We start from the raw sequence: 17,821 nt of genomic DNA on the forward strand, positions 1-17,821 counted from the left end.
TATGAACAGTAGAGGACTTTAGACTCTGGAACTACTAAAATAAGATAGTGGTAATATTTCACCACTAATAAGCATTTAGTACTTTCCAACCACAAACACCTTCTATAGTTTAGAATACTTTCAAGAAGTACTATTTTCCCAGTAGGGAAGGTTACTGGATGTTTTTCTTCTCTGGTAATCTGATTTGGCTCTGGAATAGGACAGGAAAACTACCTCGATCCCTGGGAAAGTTTCTATACTTTAAATGCACATTCAATGTGTTAATGTGATTTTCAACCAGTTGATTTTTACACCTCTGTCAAAATGTCATAGCTCAATACACAACCACTGGCCTTGCTTTTATTTTTACTCTCCTCTGTTTTGTTCTGTTTTGCACACACATATTAAGCCAGTCCCAAGGGCAAGGTGGCGGTGGTGGAGTTTGTGTGGTTTCCTGCTGGTGTCGTGACGTGAGACAGTTCTCCTTGCTGGTAGAAAGGGCTCTTTGTGTAGGTCTGTCTCTGCCTTTCCCCCTCTTTCCACCGCTGACAATTATTTTCCCCAGCAACCCTCAGCTGACAGCTTGGTGTGCTGAGCCACTGTGTTCATTCTTCATGTGGCAGTTTGAAAAAAGAACCTTAAAACAATCGGAGCTGAGTCATTTTAACATGCTTATTCCAGGAAAAGCCAAACCACGTTATGATTTCCCCCCCCCCCATTAAAAAAAAAGCAGTTTGTAGCTTCATGACAAAGAAAAACCTCGTGCATGTCACACGCAAATTTACTCGAGTCAAAGTTTATTTGGCCACAGAGCTTGGAGATGAAAAATCTTTCCATTTAGACCAGTTGTTCCGTAAGACATAAAATCCCTTCCTCGTGGGTCCCACATATCATTTGATGAGGTTTCGAGGGCCAGATCAGTAGCAGGCCTGTCAACCGCTTCACTTGTGCTTCAACTGGGGTTTGAAAAATGGTTATTTTTCTGTCTTCATATACAAATGTGATACATGTGCAAAGTATTTTTTTTCTCTTCGTAGGGCGTCCTGCAATGCCAAGAAAAACTGCCACAGATTATTAGCTTCCTCTCAGACATCCCATTTCCGCACTTTTTTTCTCATTGCTTTGCAACCCAAATGTTTTCACATCTGACTTTGACTCTCTGTCGCCCTCTTCAGGAGTGTTTGTTGATAATACTTGGTATGTCTGTCAGATCTTCCATCTCTTACTGTATCTTACTGAGAGTTAGAAATTCATTGATGATGTTGAAATAAAACAGTTGGATTTAAAACAAGCATAACTTTACAATGACATGGCTTGTACAATGACTATAGTTAACAGGGTTCATATGCAGTGTGAATGCAAAACTATAATAAAAATCACACATTAAAGTATGGAAGAATATTTTTACGTTTTAAATTTTATTTTCTCAAGTCATCATCCTCCTTTCTGTATTTTTTCGTAACATCTAGCTTCCTTTTCTGCATATGTCTTCATTTCTTTCCTTTCATTATCTCCTTTTTCATTATTTTTCTTCATTAGGTCCTTCTTTTCTTGTGCCATCCCTCCTTTGTTGCATCCTTCTAGTCTTGCATCCCTGTTTTTTCATTCCTTCTAATCTTTTATTTTCACAGATTACTTGTCTAAAGCCTCCCTGTTGTAATAACAAAACCCTGGAAATTCTGGAAGCATTAGTCTGGAAAAGTCTGAAATTTGGACTCACTACGGCTCACAATAATGAAAGAAGTTGACATCATGGAAGTAATGAATTCCTGAGTGTATTAATGCTAAATATTTTATAAGGATAGCCATTTATCCTTTGCTGTCTGAATTTGTGTCTTGGATTTCTATAGTCTGTGGAACAAAGGGCAAACGTTCAAATTCAAATAATAATTAGAAAATCCTCACACAATTTATTTTAAATATTAATTGGCAATATTAGCTTATAGTCCTGAGGATGACCCCTCAGTGTTTAAGTGCATCTATTTACTATGCGCTGTGGATGAATTCTGTAAAATGGATTTCTTCATGAAGCCATTTTCTTTAATGGAAAATTTAAAAACTAAGATAGTGGCAAAATTATTTGATATATTGATTTATACTTGATTTTGGACTGCAGTTTCAGTCAACATCAAGTCAATCACTTTCGAACTTGATTGTTTTTACATATATATTATATTTACATTTTCTTTTCTGTTTTGCTTCCAAAGAGTCTCTTCTTTTTCATGTTGATTTTGATCAGCATAAATAAAGTGTTTTGAAGGTCTTTTCATATTTCCCTCTGTATTATGTCTGCTATTCCCATGTCTAAACATTGTCAGATTGTAGAAAGTGTCAGACTCTTTATACAGAATCAATACCCTGAGAAAAAACATGTCCTTTGATTGGCTCTAATCTGAATGGTTCAATAAAGCTTTTATTTTTGAAGATATTAAATCTCACGACTGTAAAAGTCTGACAAAGTGAAAGCTTGAAGTTTGATTGATTGCCTGTCCCATAATTACTCATTAGTACTGTAAACAAAAAGAAATCTCAAAACTCATTTGAACATGAATACCTTTTTTACTTAGCAGCAGACAGTCACATGAAAATGATGGATGTGTCAGTTACATCTATGTTGCAATTTGCAATTAAGCGTAAATGCCTTTGAACATGATGTTGAATAGCGCCCTACATATAATGGCAAAACCAAAAAAGAATCACCAGCTGCTGGTTGTAGGGAATTACTGGTAGGTTTGTTTCAAATAATATCTACAATTATCCCTTTCAGATGGCAATCAATACAGATTTGTTTTTTATTTCCAGAATATTTGGCATAATTTCCTAGTTGAGTAGACCAGTTAATTCACCTAAAGGAATTAGGATAAATGTGACAGCTGTGGAGCTACTCTTCACAACTCTTCTTTTACTTTAACAGAAGTCAGTTTTCAAGAAAAAAAAATCTAATTGGCTTTTAGTCCGTCATTTTATGTGATGATTAATCTTTCTATTTTTAAATGCTTTTATATGTTCTTTCAAAAGTACACTTTTATATTTTTGCAATTTAGGTTGTGTGCCACTCTAATGTTTCATCTGGAACAAGGCCAGATAGTGCTATTAAAATGCAAAATTAATTAATTTGCATTGAAATATTCACTGCGATGCATGTTGAAGAGCAGCTTTCAGTCAAAAATGACCCAACTATGAATTATAATAACACTTAGAGTTATCTGCAGTGTCTGCCTTTATAGAAAAATAATTGCCATTTACCTTATTTTAGAATCTCTTTGATCAAAGTTTAAAAATCAGTGCAAACACTGATCTGGATTTTCTCAGATTGTCTTCAGTTCAGCAAAACATGTCAAATGTTTGCAATGACCCTCGAGTACCATTTGTCATTTGACTACAAAGGCCCAACGTGTTTTAGTTTTCCTTTCAAACCTTGAGCCCTGAAGCAAGTTGCATCAGATCTAATTAAACTGTATTAGCTATTTTTCTATACATCATAACAGAGGTTCTTTAATTTCGAATGTCACCGTGTGAGATGAATGAAGCAAAGTCTCTATTGAGATAGCTCAGTGGGTTTACAATTAAAAGCAGTTTTTCTATGGTCAGACAGCTGGTCCCTGAACAGGCCCTCATTCTGACTGTGCTCTTATAACAAAACACAAGACAAATGAGTTGTCTTCAATATTCCAGACTGTTTGGCAAGAAGGTACAAGGGTTCTTTTTAGGTGTTTTTAGTACCTGATTTGAATTATCTCTGTTGCCTGTGAACGTGCATGAAGGATTCTACAATGCTTTTGTGAAAACAAGTTTTTAAAAAGGCATGAAGGTGAGACTTTTGGCCACAGAGATAAAAAAAAAAAAAAACTTGTGCTCCACCTCTATTCCTTCTGTTGGTAGGTTTCCATTCATCATATCTTGCCACAGAAAAGACTCATGAGCAGCTGGCTGAAGCATTTTTTTCAGATTGCTTAGGATGCATTAGCTCCACACACAAAGCCACTTCACCTCGGGGGTACAATTCAGGACGGACTGTGCTTTAATTACATTTGCCAGTTCTCCAGTATTAAGCATGAATATTAAACATGTAGCAACCTTTATTGAAATACACATTTGTGTGAATTTATGAGTAGTACCTGCCAAAAAGGTACTACTTTTACTTCTTAAAGGATTAACTCAAGTTTTGTTTGTATTTGTCCTCTGCTTCCACTGTAAAATTATGTGGGTTATAATTATGTAGGACCAAATAGACTCGGCATAGTGTTGATTTTACTCTGCAGAATTTACTGCAGGTAGTTTGAAAGACAAACAATTGTGATCAGATTGTATTTCCTTTTTTTCCAGTGGTTACTGTAGTTTCACTCCTAAATTGTTGCATGTATGAGCTGTTCATTAGAATATTAAAACAATAAAAACATTTTTAATATCAGTTCAGTAAAGACTTGACATTGAATTTTGGTTAAGTTTCAGTAATGTAACAACTTTAAAATAATTCTGACTGCTGCATACATAGAAAACAATCTGATCGTACATAAGCAATCACAAAGTTTTAAAGCAAAAATCTACACATTACACCAACAATAAATCATATTATAGACTGTAGATAGTTTTAAAAATGATACTTGAACAATTAGTAATTCTGAGAAAATTGGCTCTGAGTGACTATGAAAAGCCTTTTGAATTCCCTTTATTCTGGTTCGGACTACAAGCAACTGATAATAATATGTCCGTTATGTGACTTTTCTAAGCTTTAATATTTACTAGCTAATTTAGTCTTTAAAAGAAAAGAAAGCTAAGTCAGAAAAAGCTTAATGTTTCTATTTAATGTAAATAGAAACACCAGAATTTTCATTTATTTGTGAGTTAGAAACATGATCACATTTGATGACACGTTTAAATTCACATGTTTATGTTTAATCTCTGTATGCTGTAAGCATTTGAAACCAAGGTAAAATTCCTTGTTTGTGTACACAAGCTTGGCCAATGAAGCTGATTCTGATTCTGACATAAACTCAGCTCCAGCAAAAGCAATACATTTAAATCTAAGTTGCGGATATATTTTATAAACTTTAGATCGACTGCAGTTTCAAATAACTGTTGTTATTGATTTGCTTCAATATGAAAATTAATACAACGTGGAAATGAACGCAGAGCCCAGGGTTTTCCTTCATGTATCTGTAAATTCTCAGTTCACAACATTATTATTGTTGCCTTCCTCTGCAGCAATAAACTTGATCTCAGCGTTGGCAGTCCTTGACGCCATGCTACTATCCCGGATCTTGTGTTTGAAAAGGAATGGAAAGGTTTTCCTAAAAGATTTCTGAAAACTGGCTCCCATAAACCCATAAATAATGGGGTTGACTGAGGAGTTGGCATAGGACATGCAGTTGGCCCAGGTCTTGATCTTGTACATTGTGTAGTTGGGTTGGTAGTTTGGATAGAAAGACTGGAAAAGCACAAAGATCTGGATGGGACCCCAACAGATGGCAAAGAGGAGGACGATCACCACCACCATCTTGGAGACTTTGCTCCTGATGCTGATGGTTCTCTCAGACAGGAGGTTGACCTGAGAAAGATATCACAATAGATATCAGCTTTTTTTATGTTATTTAAGAGGCTTTGTTGTTGATGCTGGTTGTTAGTTTGAAAAATTACAATTGGCCCTCACCTGATTAAAATAAATGAATAAATACTGATGTCAAAAATCTTAAAAATAATGTTATTATTTTGCCAATTAATGGTAAAAGTTATTTAAATATAAATCAATGTAATGCCTATACAATGGGAAAAGAAACAAAGTCTGATAAGGAAAATATATTTTATGCCCATTTTGTTTTTTTTATCTTATTTATTCAGATATAGAAAATAATGCAAAGCAAATATTAAAAGGTTGTGTATGAAACCTCCTGGCTGTTCAATTATAAAAGTTTAATGTTACTAAAGAAAAACAACCTATGTCTTCCATTGTACTTCAAATGAAATCTACATGACTATTCCTGTATGTTAGCTGCAGATCCACAGATACAAGGTTTAATACTTGGAATGTTTTTGGTATTTAGAGCGAAATAATAACTATGTAATTATACAATAATTATACACATATTGACATTCCTTCTAACTGGAAAGTGGTTTCATTTATTTCCATAACATCCTTAGAAATACCTTTTTGCTAATTTTCTTTACAAGCTTGGGTCTTTGTTGTGATTTCTTCAGTTGTCTACATGTTTATTTTAGTATTAGAAGTTGAACTCTACAGTAGAAATGAACAGGAAGCTGCAAACTGTATTTTATATATGTTCTATATGTTTCATTGTGAATAAACTGTTGGCAACAGTTATTCAAAACAGACTTGATTCAAACCTATTTTAAAATTTAGGCACACAAACAGTTTTCAATCTCTCTTTGTCCACACCTGATAATTGTTGTCAACAGGCTCTACAGTGGGTTGACCTACTCTCTTCACCATCATCGAATAGCAGAAAGAGATTGTGAGAACCGGCAGCATGTAGGCGGCAATAAACTGATAGAGGATGAATGCTCTCTCATGTGTCTTGGAGGGAAATCTCTCCATGCAGTATTGCCTCGGACCGTACCAGTAGCCCTCCTCAAGCCGCTGGTACATTAAAATCGGCGTGGACAAGATGAAGGAGCCTGGGTAAAGCAGATGTGTTGTTGTTTTTTTTAAACAAAACTCTAAGTCAGTCACACATGCTAGATACGTTTTGCTTTTCAGTTATTCATTTTTGTGTGGAGCAGGGAGGTAAAAGCATTCAACATACCAATCCATATGCAAATGCTGACTATCATGGCCACTTTTGGGGTGCGGTGACGGAGAGATTTGAGAGGGTAAACAGTGATGTAACAGCGGTCTCCACTCATGGCAGTCAGGGTGATACATGTGGCTTGTACTGTCACCTAAGAATGAAATGCAGCCAAACACATTCTAAATAAGAACATGTTTCTTAAACATTTAAAAACACAGTGATGGTGAGGAGATGATGTCAACACCTATTATTTTTACGACGACAAACAAAACGTACTGAAAATTAGTCACAGCTGATTTTGTGGTGTTTCTTATGACAGACTACTGGGGCCAGGAGGAAGAAAGAAAGAATTTATATATATATATCATTAGAATAAAGCAAGTATTTTGTATATGCATTTTGTATTTATATAGGTCATTAAAATAAAGTAAGTATTTTGACAAAAACTTGTGAGAGAAACTTTTTTCTCATCCATTAACTTTAATAGAGTTAATGAAAAGGCAAGTCAGTGTCATTCCCTCTTGTGAGAAAGTTCAATAGGCATTATTACTCTTGCAGGTCATCTATACAAAGATGTCTCATTTCAAAAGGAATTTCATTATTAAAAGAACAGGATGTTTCCTGCAAGCATGGTGATGATAACACTATGTCCCAATATAATAAACATCAAGTGCAAACATTATCTTCAGACATGAAAATAGAGACAACAAAGTGCAAAGAGATGAATGGAAAATAGGCAATTTATCAACCATATTTTAAAAGTGGTTTGAGTGTATTTAGAAAAAGTCAATAATGTAATAATTTATTGGTAGAAATTAAAAGAATCAAATTAAAAATCAATCAAGCCTTATTTTTGAAAAGCATCAACTAAACTTACTACTTTATTTGATAAAGCATTAAGTTATTATTTAGTCATTTCTAAATATTAACTATATTAATTACTAAGTTCATATTTAGTAGTTACTAAATATTAACTTAATATTATTTTGTATGTCCATTTCAGCTCTAATATTACTGGAATATATTCTTATAAGATTTCTAAATTAATGTCTATGATGTTTTGGACGGGCTGTACTGAAATGAAATGAAATTCTGTTGTCCTTTTGTTCACTGACAATAAAGGCACCATGACTCTGATTTTTGAGTGAAAATAAATGCTGGTTTGTGTAAAATTGAATCCATTCTGTTTCGACATGTACTTTAAAGTCAGACATGAATCTTCCCAACAGCGTGTACCTCTGCCTCCTGCTGGATCTGTCTTGGTGTTATGTGTAGTTATGATGCCGGGACCCATTACCCAACAGAGGTTTGGCGCATCACATCAGGATTTCAAAGGATTGAATATAAAAGACTGAAAGGGGTCATGGTAAGTTCAGCACTAAGGCTGCTGAGAAAATAATCTCCTACCTGCGATGTTCAGGACTTTCAGTGTATTACACCCTGCTGTAATACAGTTGGTGCTCCAAATCCAGTTTTCGCTACCTCTTTAAATTGAAAAAGGAATTAGTTGTGTGATTTAAAGCAAACCAGTCTATGGTTGCTGGATTTTTATTGACAGCATTGCCAAGCATTGACCCACATGAAGAATCACAGCCCTATTTATTACTGCGTTTAACTGCTAAATAAAAGATGAAAGTATGAGTTTTTCTTCATAGTTTTTTTCATACCTGGGACAGGTGAAGCTAGAGTTTTGAGTAAATATGTATAGATTATGAAAAGGTGATTAATTCTAAGGTTAATGTGTGGAATTACGTAGTGATTACTTTAGACTGAATGAAAAAGTAAAACAGGAGGAAATTTTAAAATACTGACATAAATTAAGTTTTTTGAATGAAGTATTTTTATAACATCTAAATTATAATTCAGTCAAATATTAAAAATTTTTAGCTTATTTTTACTCACTTTGATTTTGTTTGTTTTTTGTTTTTCTGCAAATAATATGCCCATTGCTACACACATACACACACACCCACACACACACACACACCCACCCACACACCCACACACACACACACACACACACACCCCACACCCACACACACCCACACACACACACACACACACACACCCCCACCCCCACACACCCACACACCCACACACACACACACACACAAATCTGAAATCAGCAGGAAGCCAAAAGATGATTTTTAACATGTTGGAGAACTTAAACAAAATCTTTGGAGTAGTGGAAAGTCCAAACGTTTAAACCAAAACTCATCCATATCTACTGAGTTCCATTATTGGTTTTATTAATATTAATTGACTTATCCATTTTTATGTTTTGTTTTTATTAATATGCAGAATCTTATTTATACTATTTCTTCTTGCTTTGGCAATTTACTTCTTACTCCTTTCACTTTTTGCTTTTCACAATTGGAGCTTTAATTCAGTGTAAAGCAACTGTGAGTAAATGTGGTGCATTATGTTGTATGCGGTAATTGATTGTTTCTTACCAGGGGTTTTTCACCCATGTGTTTATGATTAGTCAATCTGACATAATAGTCGATCAAACATAAAGTCCATAAAAAATTTAAAAAAAAACACTGTTGCAAGAAAAGATACGTTTTGCTCTGTTCTGCAAATCCCATAAAATTTGCAACTACATGGAAATTTGCTCACTTTTTTTACAGATGTCTAAAGTGACTGAAGTGAAAATAGATTCTATCTTTTAAAACTTTGTAGAAAGTCCATGTTTCATCCTGTGTAGGGACTTCCCCACAGACTTTCAATGTTGCATGCCAAGTCTTTCACATTTAGCAACTCGGTGTTTCCATGGTGTCAAGTCGAGCAGCAACGCATTCAGTCGCTTGGCTAAAACTGCACAGGTGCAGGACCTGTCTGAGTAATGATGTTAGTGTATGATTGTTTGGAGATGTATAAATGTTATGAACACATGAGAGGACAGGAAAAAAAGAAAGTAAAAGTAGAGTTGTGCTATTCATGTTAACATGAACAGCAAGGAATAAACTGAGTTTTGTTATTTATTGATTTTTAACACCTGTACTGAAATCTCTCCATTAATATTCTGTGACATTCTGCTTATTTTGGATGCATTATGTTTATTAACTTTTTTTCCTCACTTCATGTTTTGCAATCTTGAACAGAAATGAATTTGTCTCAGTTTAAACACAGCTGAAAGGGAGAAGTTGAAAATTAGATTATACATGTCCTTTCAAACTCAAGAGTACTTTTGAAATACATTAGCAGCAACTCCAGCTTTTCTTGAATTGTAGAAATTTTTATTTTTGTACAAGATGGTTTCATTTATCTAGGAAGATACTTGGATCTTGTATTTTGTATACTGGAGCTTTTCTGCTGTCATCCGGTTTTGAGGGGGGTAATGTCTGATTCTGCAGATGTCATTTCTTTGAAGATTTATTCAGACTGTAATGACCTTCCTTTGGCTTTCAGAAGAAAAAAAATGCTTGGAAAAAGATAGAGCAAAGTTCTGACTCAAAACGTCTTCGCCGAATAGAGGGAATTTTCATTCTATGTAGAATAGATGGAATTGTTTCTGCCATTAAAAGACCCATATTGCTCATACTACAACTCTGAAGCACTTGCGATAAAGTCTTCTAACAAATGGATGCATCTTTGTGTCACTGAAATTGAAGTTCACCCACTGGCAGACAGAGCTGCACAAAAGTCTTTGAATAAGAGATGAAAATGTGAAGTCTCTAAAATGAGTCAGCATTTAACAGCGAACACTTTTTGGGGCTGAAGTTCCCCTTTCAAGACTGATCATCTACTGACAACAAAGCAATAACAATCACATGGAGTCATTTTTGAAGAGTTAAAAATGACAAAGTTCTGATGATAATACAGTCTTAATCCGTGGAACTTGGGTTTTGTATTTTTCTTAATTGCTAGGTTAGACACTCTTTGATATTCTGATTTATTTCATGCTTAGCTTTAAGATTCTCCATCTTACCGGAAGTATGCTGTTGTGATCAGTTGTGATCACTTATGGTTTATTGTTATTTAGTTCTTCCCACATACTTCATTCCTTTGTGTTTGATGTCTCAATGCTTGGGTTTTTCTCCTTATGTTAGTGCTAGGCTTTTTCCCTTTGGACTTAGACATTTTTTTTTGTGTTTCAGTTCCACACCTGCTGTGTTAATTTGTCTCCTTCCTTGCTGTGCACTCTTCTAGATCTGTTCTACAGCTCTGTGATTAAGCTCAAATGGTTTCATTGCCACTTTCCACCAGTTTCTTACTAATTAAGCTTCTATGTTTTCATTGATCTTTGAAAGTAGATCTTTTGACTACATTAACTAAATCCAAAGGTTGCACATGTAAAAAAATAAAATAAAATAATTAACAGAGCCACAATTTAGATAGCTTTGTACATATAGTAAGCTGGTCATCTGTTTTCATTGTATTTGGACCAGGATTTGAATTTCTATTTATTTGAGCAAGTTGTGATGAAACTCAGGATGGAAGCGATGGAAAGTCATGTTTGGCTTTAATTTTTACTATGTGACACTTTCAGCTGTTTGCATGGGTTTATTTGAGTCAAACAAAATCACAATCTTGAGGTTCTCAATTGCTGAGTGTCACTGAAAATGCCATCATCAAAGCATCCGGTGTGATGAAAAAAATCAACATAGAGCATGTCTATTCAGCTTTACCCTGTAATTCAGCCTGTACTCTGAATGTGGGTGACTCTGAATGTGGGTGACTGAGGCTCTCTGGCAGAATAGTCATTTCCCAATAAGAAGGTTGTAAGTTTGATTCCAGCTTCCTCTTGTCACATGTTAATGTGCTGGTACTTAACTGAAAGTTGCCTGCATTTGTGTGTGTTTGTGAATGTGTGTGGTTTTGCACTCAAAGTGGTTTGTAAGACTGGAAAGGGTTCTTATAAATTTAATCTGTTTATTTAGGACTTTTTTAAAATTATTTTTTCTTACATAGTATGTACAATCACAATTGAACTAATCTGCAAAAAAATATTAATTTCATTACAATAGCTGAAGTTTACAGTTTAAAAGCAGAAACTGCAGAAATAATTGCTGCTGTTGAACCATTTTCAATAACAATAGTAACTGTGATGGTAGGAATGTTCAAATATTAGCCTGTGATGTATGAGTTTCACTTTCATGAACAAATTATTAACAGCAATTTATTAATTAAAACAATTCTGACTTTTTAGTTGATATTAGTAATTTTCAGCCTAGAGGACAAGCATGTGATATCATTGGAATAGGTAAATTACTAGTGAGCACTATAAATAGAAATAAAAGAATGCAAAGCAAACTGAAATGTTAAAAGAAACGGAACCAACATTTAGGAATAAGAATATTGGATAAAACATAATTGTGTTACCTGCTGCAGAAATGCAACAAATTTGCACATGAAGTTGCCAAAGATCCATCCAGGGAGGGGATAGAGAGTGGCAGTGAAGGGGACACAGCACACCAAAAAGATTATATCGGTGGCAGCCAGGTTTGCTAGATGGAAAGAAAAGGTAGATGTCAGGCAATTTTCTGTCTTACATCAGTCCACATACATTATAATTTAAGAAGGCTTATAATAGCCCAGTTTTTTTATATTGCAAAAACTAAAAAGCCCTCTTTCAGTGTTTACTTTGTTTTTATTAGTAGCAGTGTTTCTTTTGGCTTTCCATCTGTATTTTTGTCCCTTTTGATGTTCTTTCTGGCAGTCCAACTGAATAAAGTTAGATGTTAAAAATATATTACTGATGTTCAGAAAAAAAAATCATTGTAAAGGTTAAAACTTTCTCCTTAATAACAACCTCAGAATATATACATTTTCCAGGGATGTTGATTGTATTGTTCTGACCCAAGGAAGAAGGACAAACTGTATTGCACACAATAATTACAGTTAACTGTGAAATAAGTTTATTTAGACATTTGTACCCCTATTTATATTTGTTTTTAGACACATTCACTCAGTGTCTCTTAATGAACTACAAATTTGACACAAATGGATGTGCTGTGCACCTGAAGGAAAAAAGAACAAGATGCACTAATCAGATATAACATTTGGATTGTTGTGTCTGCTGCTATTGTTCATACACAGTAAATTGCAACAGGCTGTACATTTTAAAACCTTTTTGTCAGAGTAGTTTTACCTCCTTCAGCAACTTGAAGGAGGTAAAACTACAGTAGCTGAAGTGGTTGTTTCGCATGTCAGCTTTCATTTCCTGAGCCCTGTCAAACCTACTCAGATATTGCCCACTTATTCTGATTCTAACACATCCACTTTTAGGAAAAAATCTTTCACTTTCTCTCTAAAGTCAACTACTGGCAGGTGCCATGGTGAAGAGAGAACCAGTTTTGTTCACTTTATTCATGAGTGGTCTCATTTGGTGTAGCGGATCGGCATTATCCAATTTTCAATTTGTGATTGTAGTCTTGTTAATTATTCCCTAAAAACTAAATTACTGGGTAGTTTTTACTACCTTTTAAGTGAAGGAACTGTCATGTTCAATTTGCACTGGGAGAAAATCCAGAGCTGATTATCTTTTGTGTCTTTATGTAACTTTTTCTTCTTAATCACATTTACACATGACCAAATGATGTCTGCTGCATATTGAGAATCAGACTTCTTCTCACATGTAGCTTAAAAAAAATAGACAGTTCAAATGAATGACAAAGTCATGATTCCTCTGTCTAAAAGCAACATCTTGCTTTGCTGTAATTTGTCATATTGAGGAACCCACCTTGTAGGTGTGATGGACTCAGAGAAAATTAGTTTATGTCGGTAATAAGATGAAATTGTTGAAACCCATAGTCCATTTTGTGTTTTATACCAAGTGCAAGAGATGATAGACCATAATTATCTCGACTGTATTCAAATACTTCACTTTATTAAAGAAGCTGGTGGATTCTGTATATTTATCCAAAGAATATATTTTGAATGAATGATTGTACGGTATTTCATATGGTGTCTGTTTTCAAATGATTTTATTAAGATGAGCACAATCAGAGCCACAATTGTTACATTCATTTCAACTTGGCAATGAAAGCCACTATATATGGAATTAAATAAAAATCTGAAACGAAATGACAAGTTTGAAATAAATGCTAAGAGATGTGTGGTATCCTTGATTCATCTGTTCCAATTAAGCTAAATTCCATGCATAAAATATTGTATGACGTTAGTTTGGCCTTGTGCATTTGAAATCAGATACCAAGAAGCTGCTTCAGAAAGAGAATATATTATTTGGTGGTTATAAACTGAACGTGTGTTAAACATTTTATGAACTGCCTCTGGGTCTTCACATCTATTCTTCCAAACTTTTAACCCCTTAAATGGCAAAGAATAAGGCAGAGTATTCAAACAAATTAGATTTGTCTCATGGATGGAAGATTGCCAGTTAAAGGGTTAATTCTTAATATAAAGACAAAGCCCAAAAAATACTTTTATGTTTTGATAACATATCAGTCAGAGGTTTGCAGTCTGGCTCATGCATCCATCACTGTCGCAAGCATGCCAGACACCATTCCCCATTTGTTTGAAGAGCTGATCTAATCACATTGTTGTTGCCTAACCATATTGTTGGAGAGATTGGTAGATGATGCGGTTGCTAATTAAATTATGCTGAATATTACACTGTTTCAGTGCAGTGGCCTTGGGATGTATTAACCAAGATCAAATTCTCCTCACATCCGGAGTGCAATGTGCAAACACAGATACACAGAGTCACAGAGCAACAAAAACATTATTTTAATTCACATGGATGTGATCACATTTATTTTACTGCTCCCTCCTCTCCCCTCTCCCACACTCTATTTTGTGGAACAAACTCAGGAAAATCAATCACCTCACCTTTGGCTTAGTAATGGCATATAGATCAAATACATTCCAGATTGCAAATCTGCGTGTTCTGAATACTAAGAAAAGACATAAAATATAAACAAGGTTGGATGATCTCATTTAACATTATTATTTTACAACTATTTTTATTGTGAGCCTTGTTTCAATAAAGGCAAGCTTTGCAGGATGTAAAGAACATATTAAAACAAATATTATTTAACAGAAATATTTTAAATCCTAACAGTTTAAATTAAAACAACCTGTACTTGACTACAAGGATAGTTTCATGAAAATACTCAAGTATCAGAAAAACCTTCCAGAAAGGATAGGTTAAATTCATATTACAAAAGGTAAAAACGTATAATATGCCAATACAACTGTCCATGTGTTGGATTGCATTGGATTTCAGTGCCTCTTAATTTGGTGTAAATGAGGTGTCAGTATGTTTGCCTTGAAAATAGATGTAGCTTTTCAGTTCATTTTCATTTTCCACCAGTGATATTATTGCTGCTGCTTGAAGCAGCAATAACAGAACTTTCTGTTCTGACATGTACAGAAAGTTTCATATCAGAAACTTTCTGTTTCTGACATGAACCTTTTGCAAACTTTAAAATATCTGTACAATTTGGAAAAATTAAATATATTGTCAAAGCTAATTACCAAACCAGTCAAGAACTGTCATGAGCTTTGTGCCTATTAACTGTGATAATGTTGTGTTGGGAGCCTTGCAAAGGTATGAAATCTTTCAATCTTTTGTCATAATTTTAAAAAAAGCATATATGCATTTTTCATGTGGAGAACAATTGACTGAAAAGGATGCTGTACATTTTATAAATATGTATATTTTTTCAACAAAAAATACAGCATCATATTTAATCATGCTGAATGGGATGTGTGTGATACTTTGTTGTTTAAATAAATTCCAGTGTAACTGTTTCCCTTAAAAGTCATCTAATCCATATGTGTGTGTGATTTAATCACAGTCAATCCAGTTGTTCTGTAAGAACCTCGGAGGTTTGCTGAGGTTATTAGTAATTGAGGTTAAATGTTCAGCTGTGTGTTTACTTCCTGTTTGTTAGTTAAATTTACAAGCTGATGTCCCCCTTCACCCATTCCAAGTGTGGTCTTGTCACCTTCGTTTCTTATATGTTAGGTCAGTTTATCTTCTTTGGAAGGTAAACTTGAAATTGTGTCATGTCAAATAATCATTATGGCTTGTTCAAAGTTTCTTTATTCTATTTCTTTTTAAGGCCTTGCATTAATTGTTTGATTGCTTTTTATTTGGGGGAATTAAAACCCACTTTTTGGAAACTACTTGAAAAACAGTATGAACCCCAAACCCAACATCCACGGGGTGAAACATAGCTTTGGTTGTAGCGTATTTGGTTGCTTGCTTTCTTATACAGGGTAGTAAAGTGACATAAGACAAAGGTAGAATTATTATGCAATGTATAATAGCTGTGGCAAGGAGAAAAGGAGGGAATTAAACTAAAGAGAGCTAAACTAAAGGTAAACCAAAGTATAAAACCTAACTATTATCTGAAGGAAATAGTACACTTTAAATACAAATATCAATCTGTCGATATTTGTGGCTTTACCAAGACAAAGTGTGAAGTTCAGGTGGATAAATACTTTTACAAGGAAATGAACATAATTGCTCCTAGAAACCTGCGTGATGGCAACATGAATAAGACATTGAGTTGTTAAAATATGCTGCTTTGAAAACATGTTTTCAGGGATATGAATTTTTCAACAAGACCATATGAACACATTATGCATGCATTAATACATGCAGGAGATATGTGGAGTAGTTTGCCTGCAGTCTTAACCTGTTCCCAGGAAGGAGTCAATGCAAAAAAATAGCAACAAGCTTTCTTTTATTTGCAGACAGAATTGGTCAAAACTACTCTTTGCACGGTTCATCACTTTTAAGCTTTAATAACGCAACAACATTGAGTTTAGTTCGCAGAATAACAAAGGATGGAAGGGCTTTATTATCTGTATTTCTTGGCCACAGTAAATTAACAGTTTTGATATCAGTCCGACTTTTCGTGACTGAGTTTTGTAAATCCCATCCTACACCCTCGTATCAGTGTCTTTCACATTTTCCACAAACTCATTAAGATGTACATTATTTTTGCCTACCTATGTAGAAGTTGGTGGCTGTTCGCATCTGTCTGTGTTTGGAAATAACATAGATAACGAGAGAGTTGCCCACCAGTCCGACCAGCATGATGAGAGAGAAGAAGAGCGGTACCAGCCAGGCGTCAGTGAGAAAAGGATGCTGGTTCCCGTCCTCTTCTATGCCATACGAACGTCTCTGAGATAAGTTTGCTTCTGATCCATTGAGGCCAACCTGATCTGTGGAATTCCAAAGCTCCTCAAACATTGTGTCAGAATGGAAGGTACTGCAGTGAAGGAAGGTGACAAAAAATAGTGAGGAGTGCTACTTGTGGATGAGGAGAGACCGTCAGCTGCAATGCACTTGCTCTAAGTCCAGTTTGCTCTCAGGCAAAAAACAAGAGAAGAAAACAGAAAAAGAAAATGCACTTAGAAGCTCTAATTCTGTGATTATGGGGAGGCTGAGATTGCTGAGAGATTTAGGGATGCAAAACATAAGTTGAGAGAAGGCGTCTGCATGCAAAATGACTCCTAAGTTTGAAAAGAAATACTAATTGCTCTCAAGCTCAAAGTGAAATCCTGAAAGACGTCAAGCTTCCATCGAAAGTTCACAAGAAGGAGCATTTTCAGAGCCCGCTGAAGTTGTTTTTTTTTATTTTCTTTTTTCTCAAAAGCAGGATTTCAAGCATGCAATATTGCTGTTTTGTGAGATAAGCCAGCTACCAAACAGGAATCAGTGTGCAGAGACGGAAACAGATGTCTTCTCCATGCTTCCTCATGATAAACAGAATCCACAGCTCATTTCCATCTCTCCTCCTTCCAGTTAAATCCGGATCTGTTGCATTCAGTCCTTTTGCATATTGTAAAAAAAAACCTGAAAATGAGCAACTTGATGAATCAGAAATGACAAAGATGCAGATCAGTATAGGAGTTAAGTCTTGCTCTGCGGTCTTGATAAAATAATGGCTGGAAAGAAAGCTTTTGTTTAAAAAAGGAAATAACCTGAAGCATCAGTGTTTGTTGTTCGTCCTCCCAGCAGAGCTTAGTTGATCTTTTTGTTTGTGCTTCAGCAGAAATCACAGAGAGTGCAGTGAGTGAAGGGGATGCTGCCGGCTTTATAGAATGCGCAGGAGCAAGGACACACAGGCGCATTGGAGAGGGGAAAGACAGAGGGCTGTGCTCACACACATACA

The 17,821-nt window shown here is 35.0% G+C and overlaps 1 protein-coding gene across 1 annotated transcript; it reads right to left on the reverse strand.

The window, feature by feature from the left end:
* Positions 1–3,656: 3,656 nt before the first annotated feature.
* Positions 3,657–17,519, reverse strand: kiss1ra (KISS1 receptor a). The gene is made up of 5 exons (XM_055033206.1): positions 16,653–17,519; positions 12,051–12,175; positions 6,741–6,876; positions 6,374–6,612; positions 3,657–5,527 (listed from the first exon to the last, which is right to left on the reverse strand). The coding sequence occupies exons 1-5, from the start codon at positions 16,894–16,896 to the stop codon at positions 5,147–5,149; spliced, it is 1,125 nt and encodes a 374-aa protein (XP_054889181.1). The 5' UTR covers positions 16,897–17,519; the 3' UTR covers positions 3,657–5,146.
* Positions 17,520–17,821: the final 302 nt, after the last annotated feature.

Source organism: Poeciliopsis prolifica, unplaced genomic scaffold (genome assembly GCF_027474105.1).
Source record: "Poeciliopsis prolifica strain line A6 unplaced genomic scaffold, Auburn_PproV2 SCAFFOLD008, whole genome shotgun sequence".
Classification (NCBI taxonomy): Eukaryota; Metazoa; Chordata; class Actinopteri; order Cyprinodontiformes; family Poeciliidae; genus Poeciliopsis; species Poeciliopsis prolifica.

What these genes read in the sequence shown, in the direction of transcription:
- kiss1ra (XM_055033206.1), bottom strand. Translation starts at nt 16,896, where the DNA reads ATGTTTGAGGAGCTTTGGAATTCCACAGATCAGGTTGGCCTCAATGGA. An exon ending in AGCCACCAACTTCTACATAG is followed by an intron (nt 12,176 to 16,652) that starts GTAGGCAAAAAT and finishes CTTTCCATCTAG; the next exon opens with CAAACCTGGCTGCCACCGAT. An exon ending in TTGTTGCATTTCTGCAGCAG is followed by an intron (nt 6,877 to 12,050) that starts GTAACACAATTA and finishes TTTCATTCTTAG; the next exon opens with GTGACAGTACAAGCCACATG.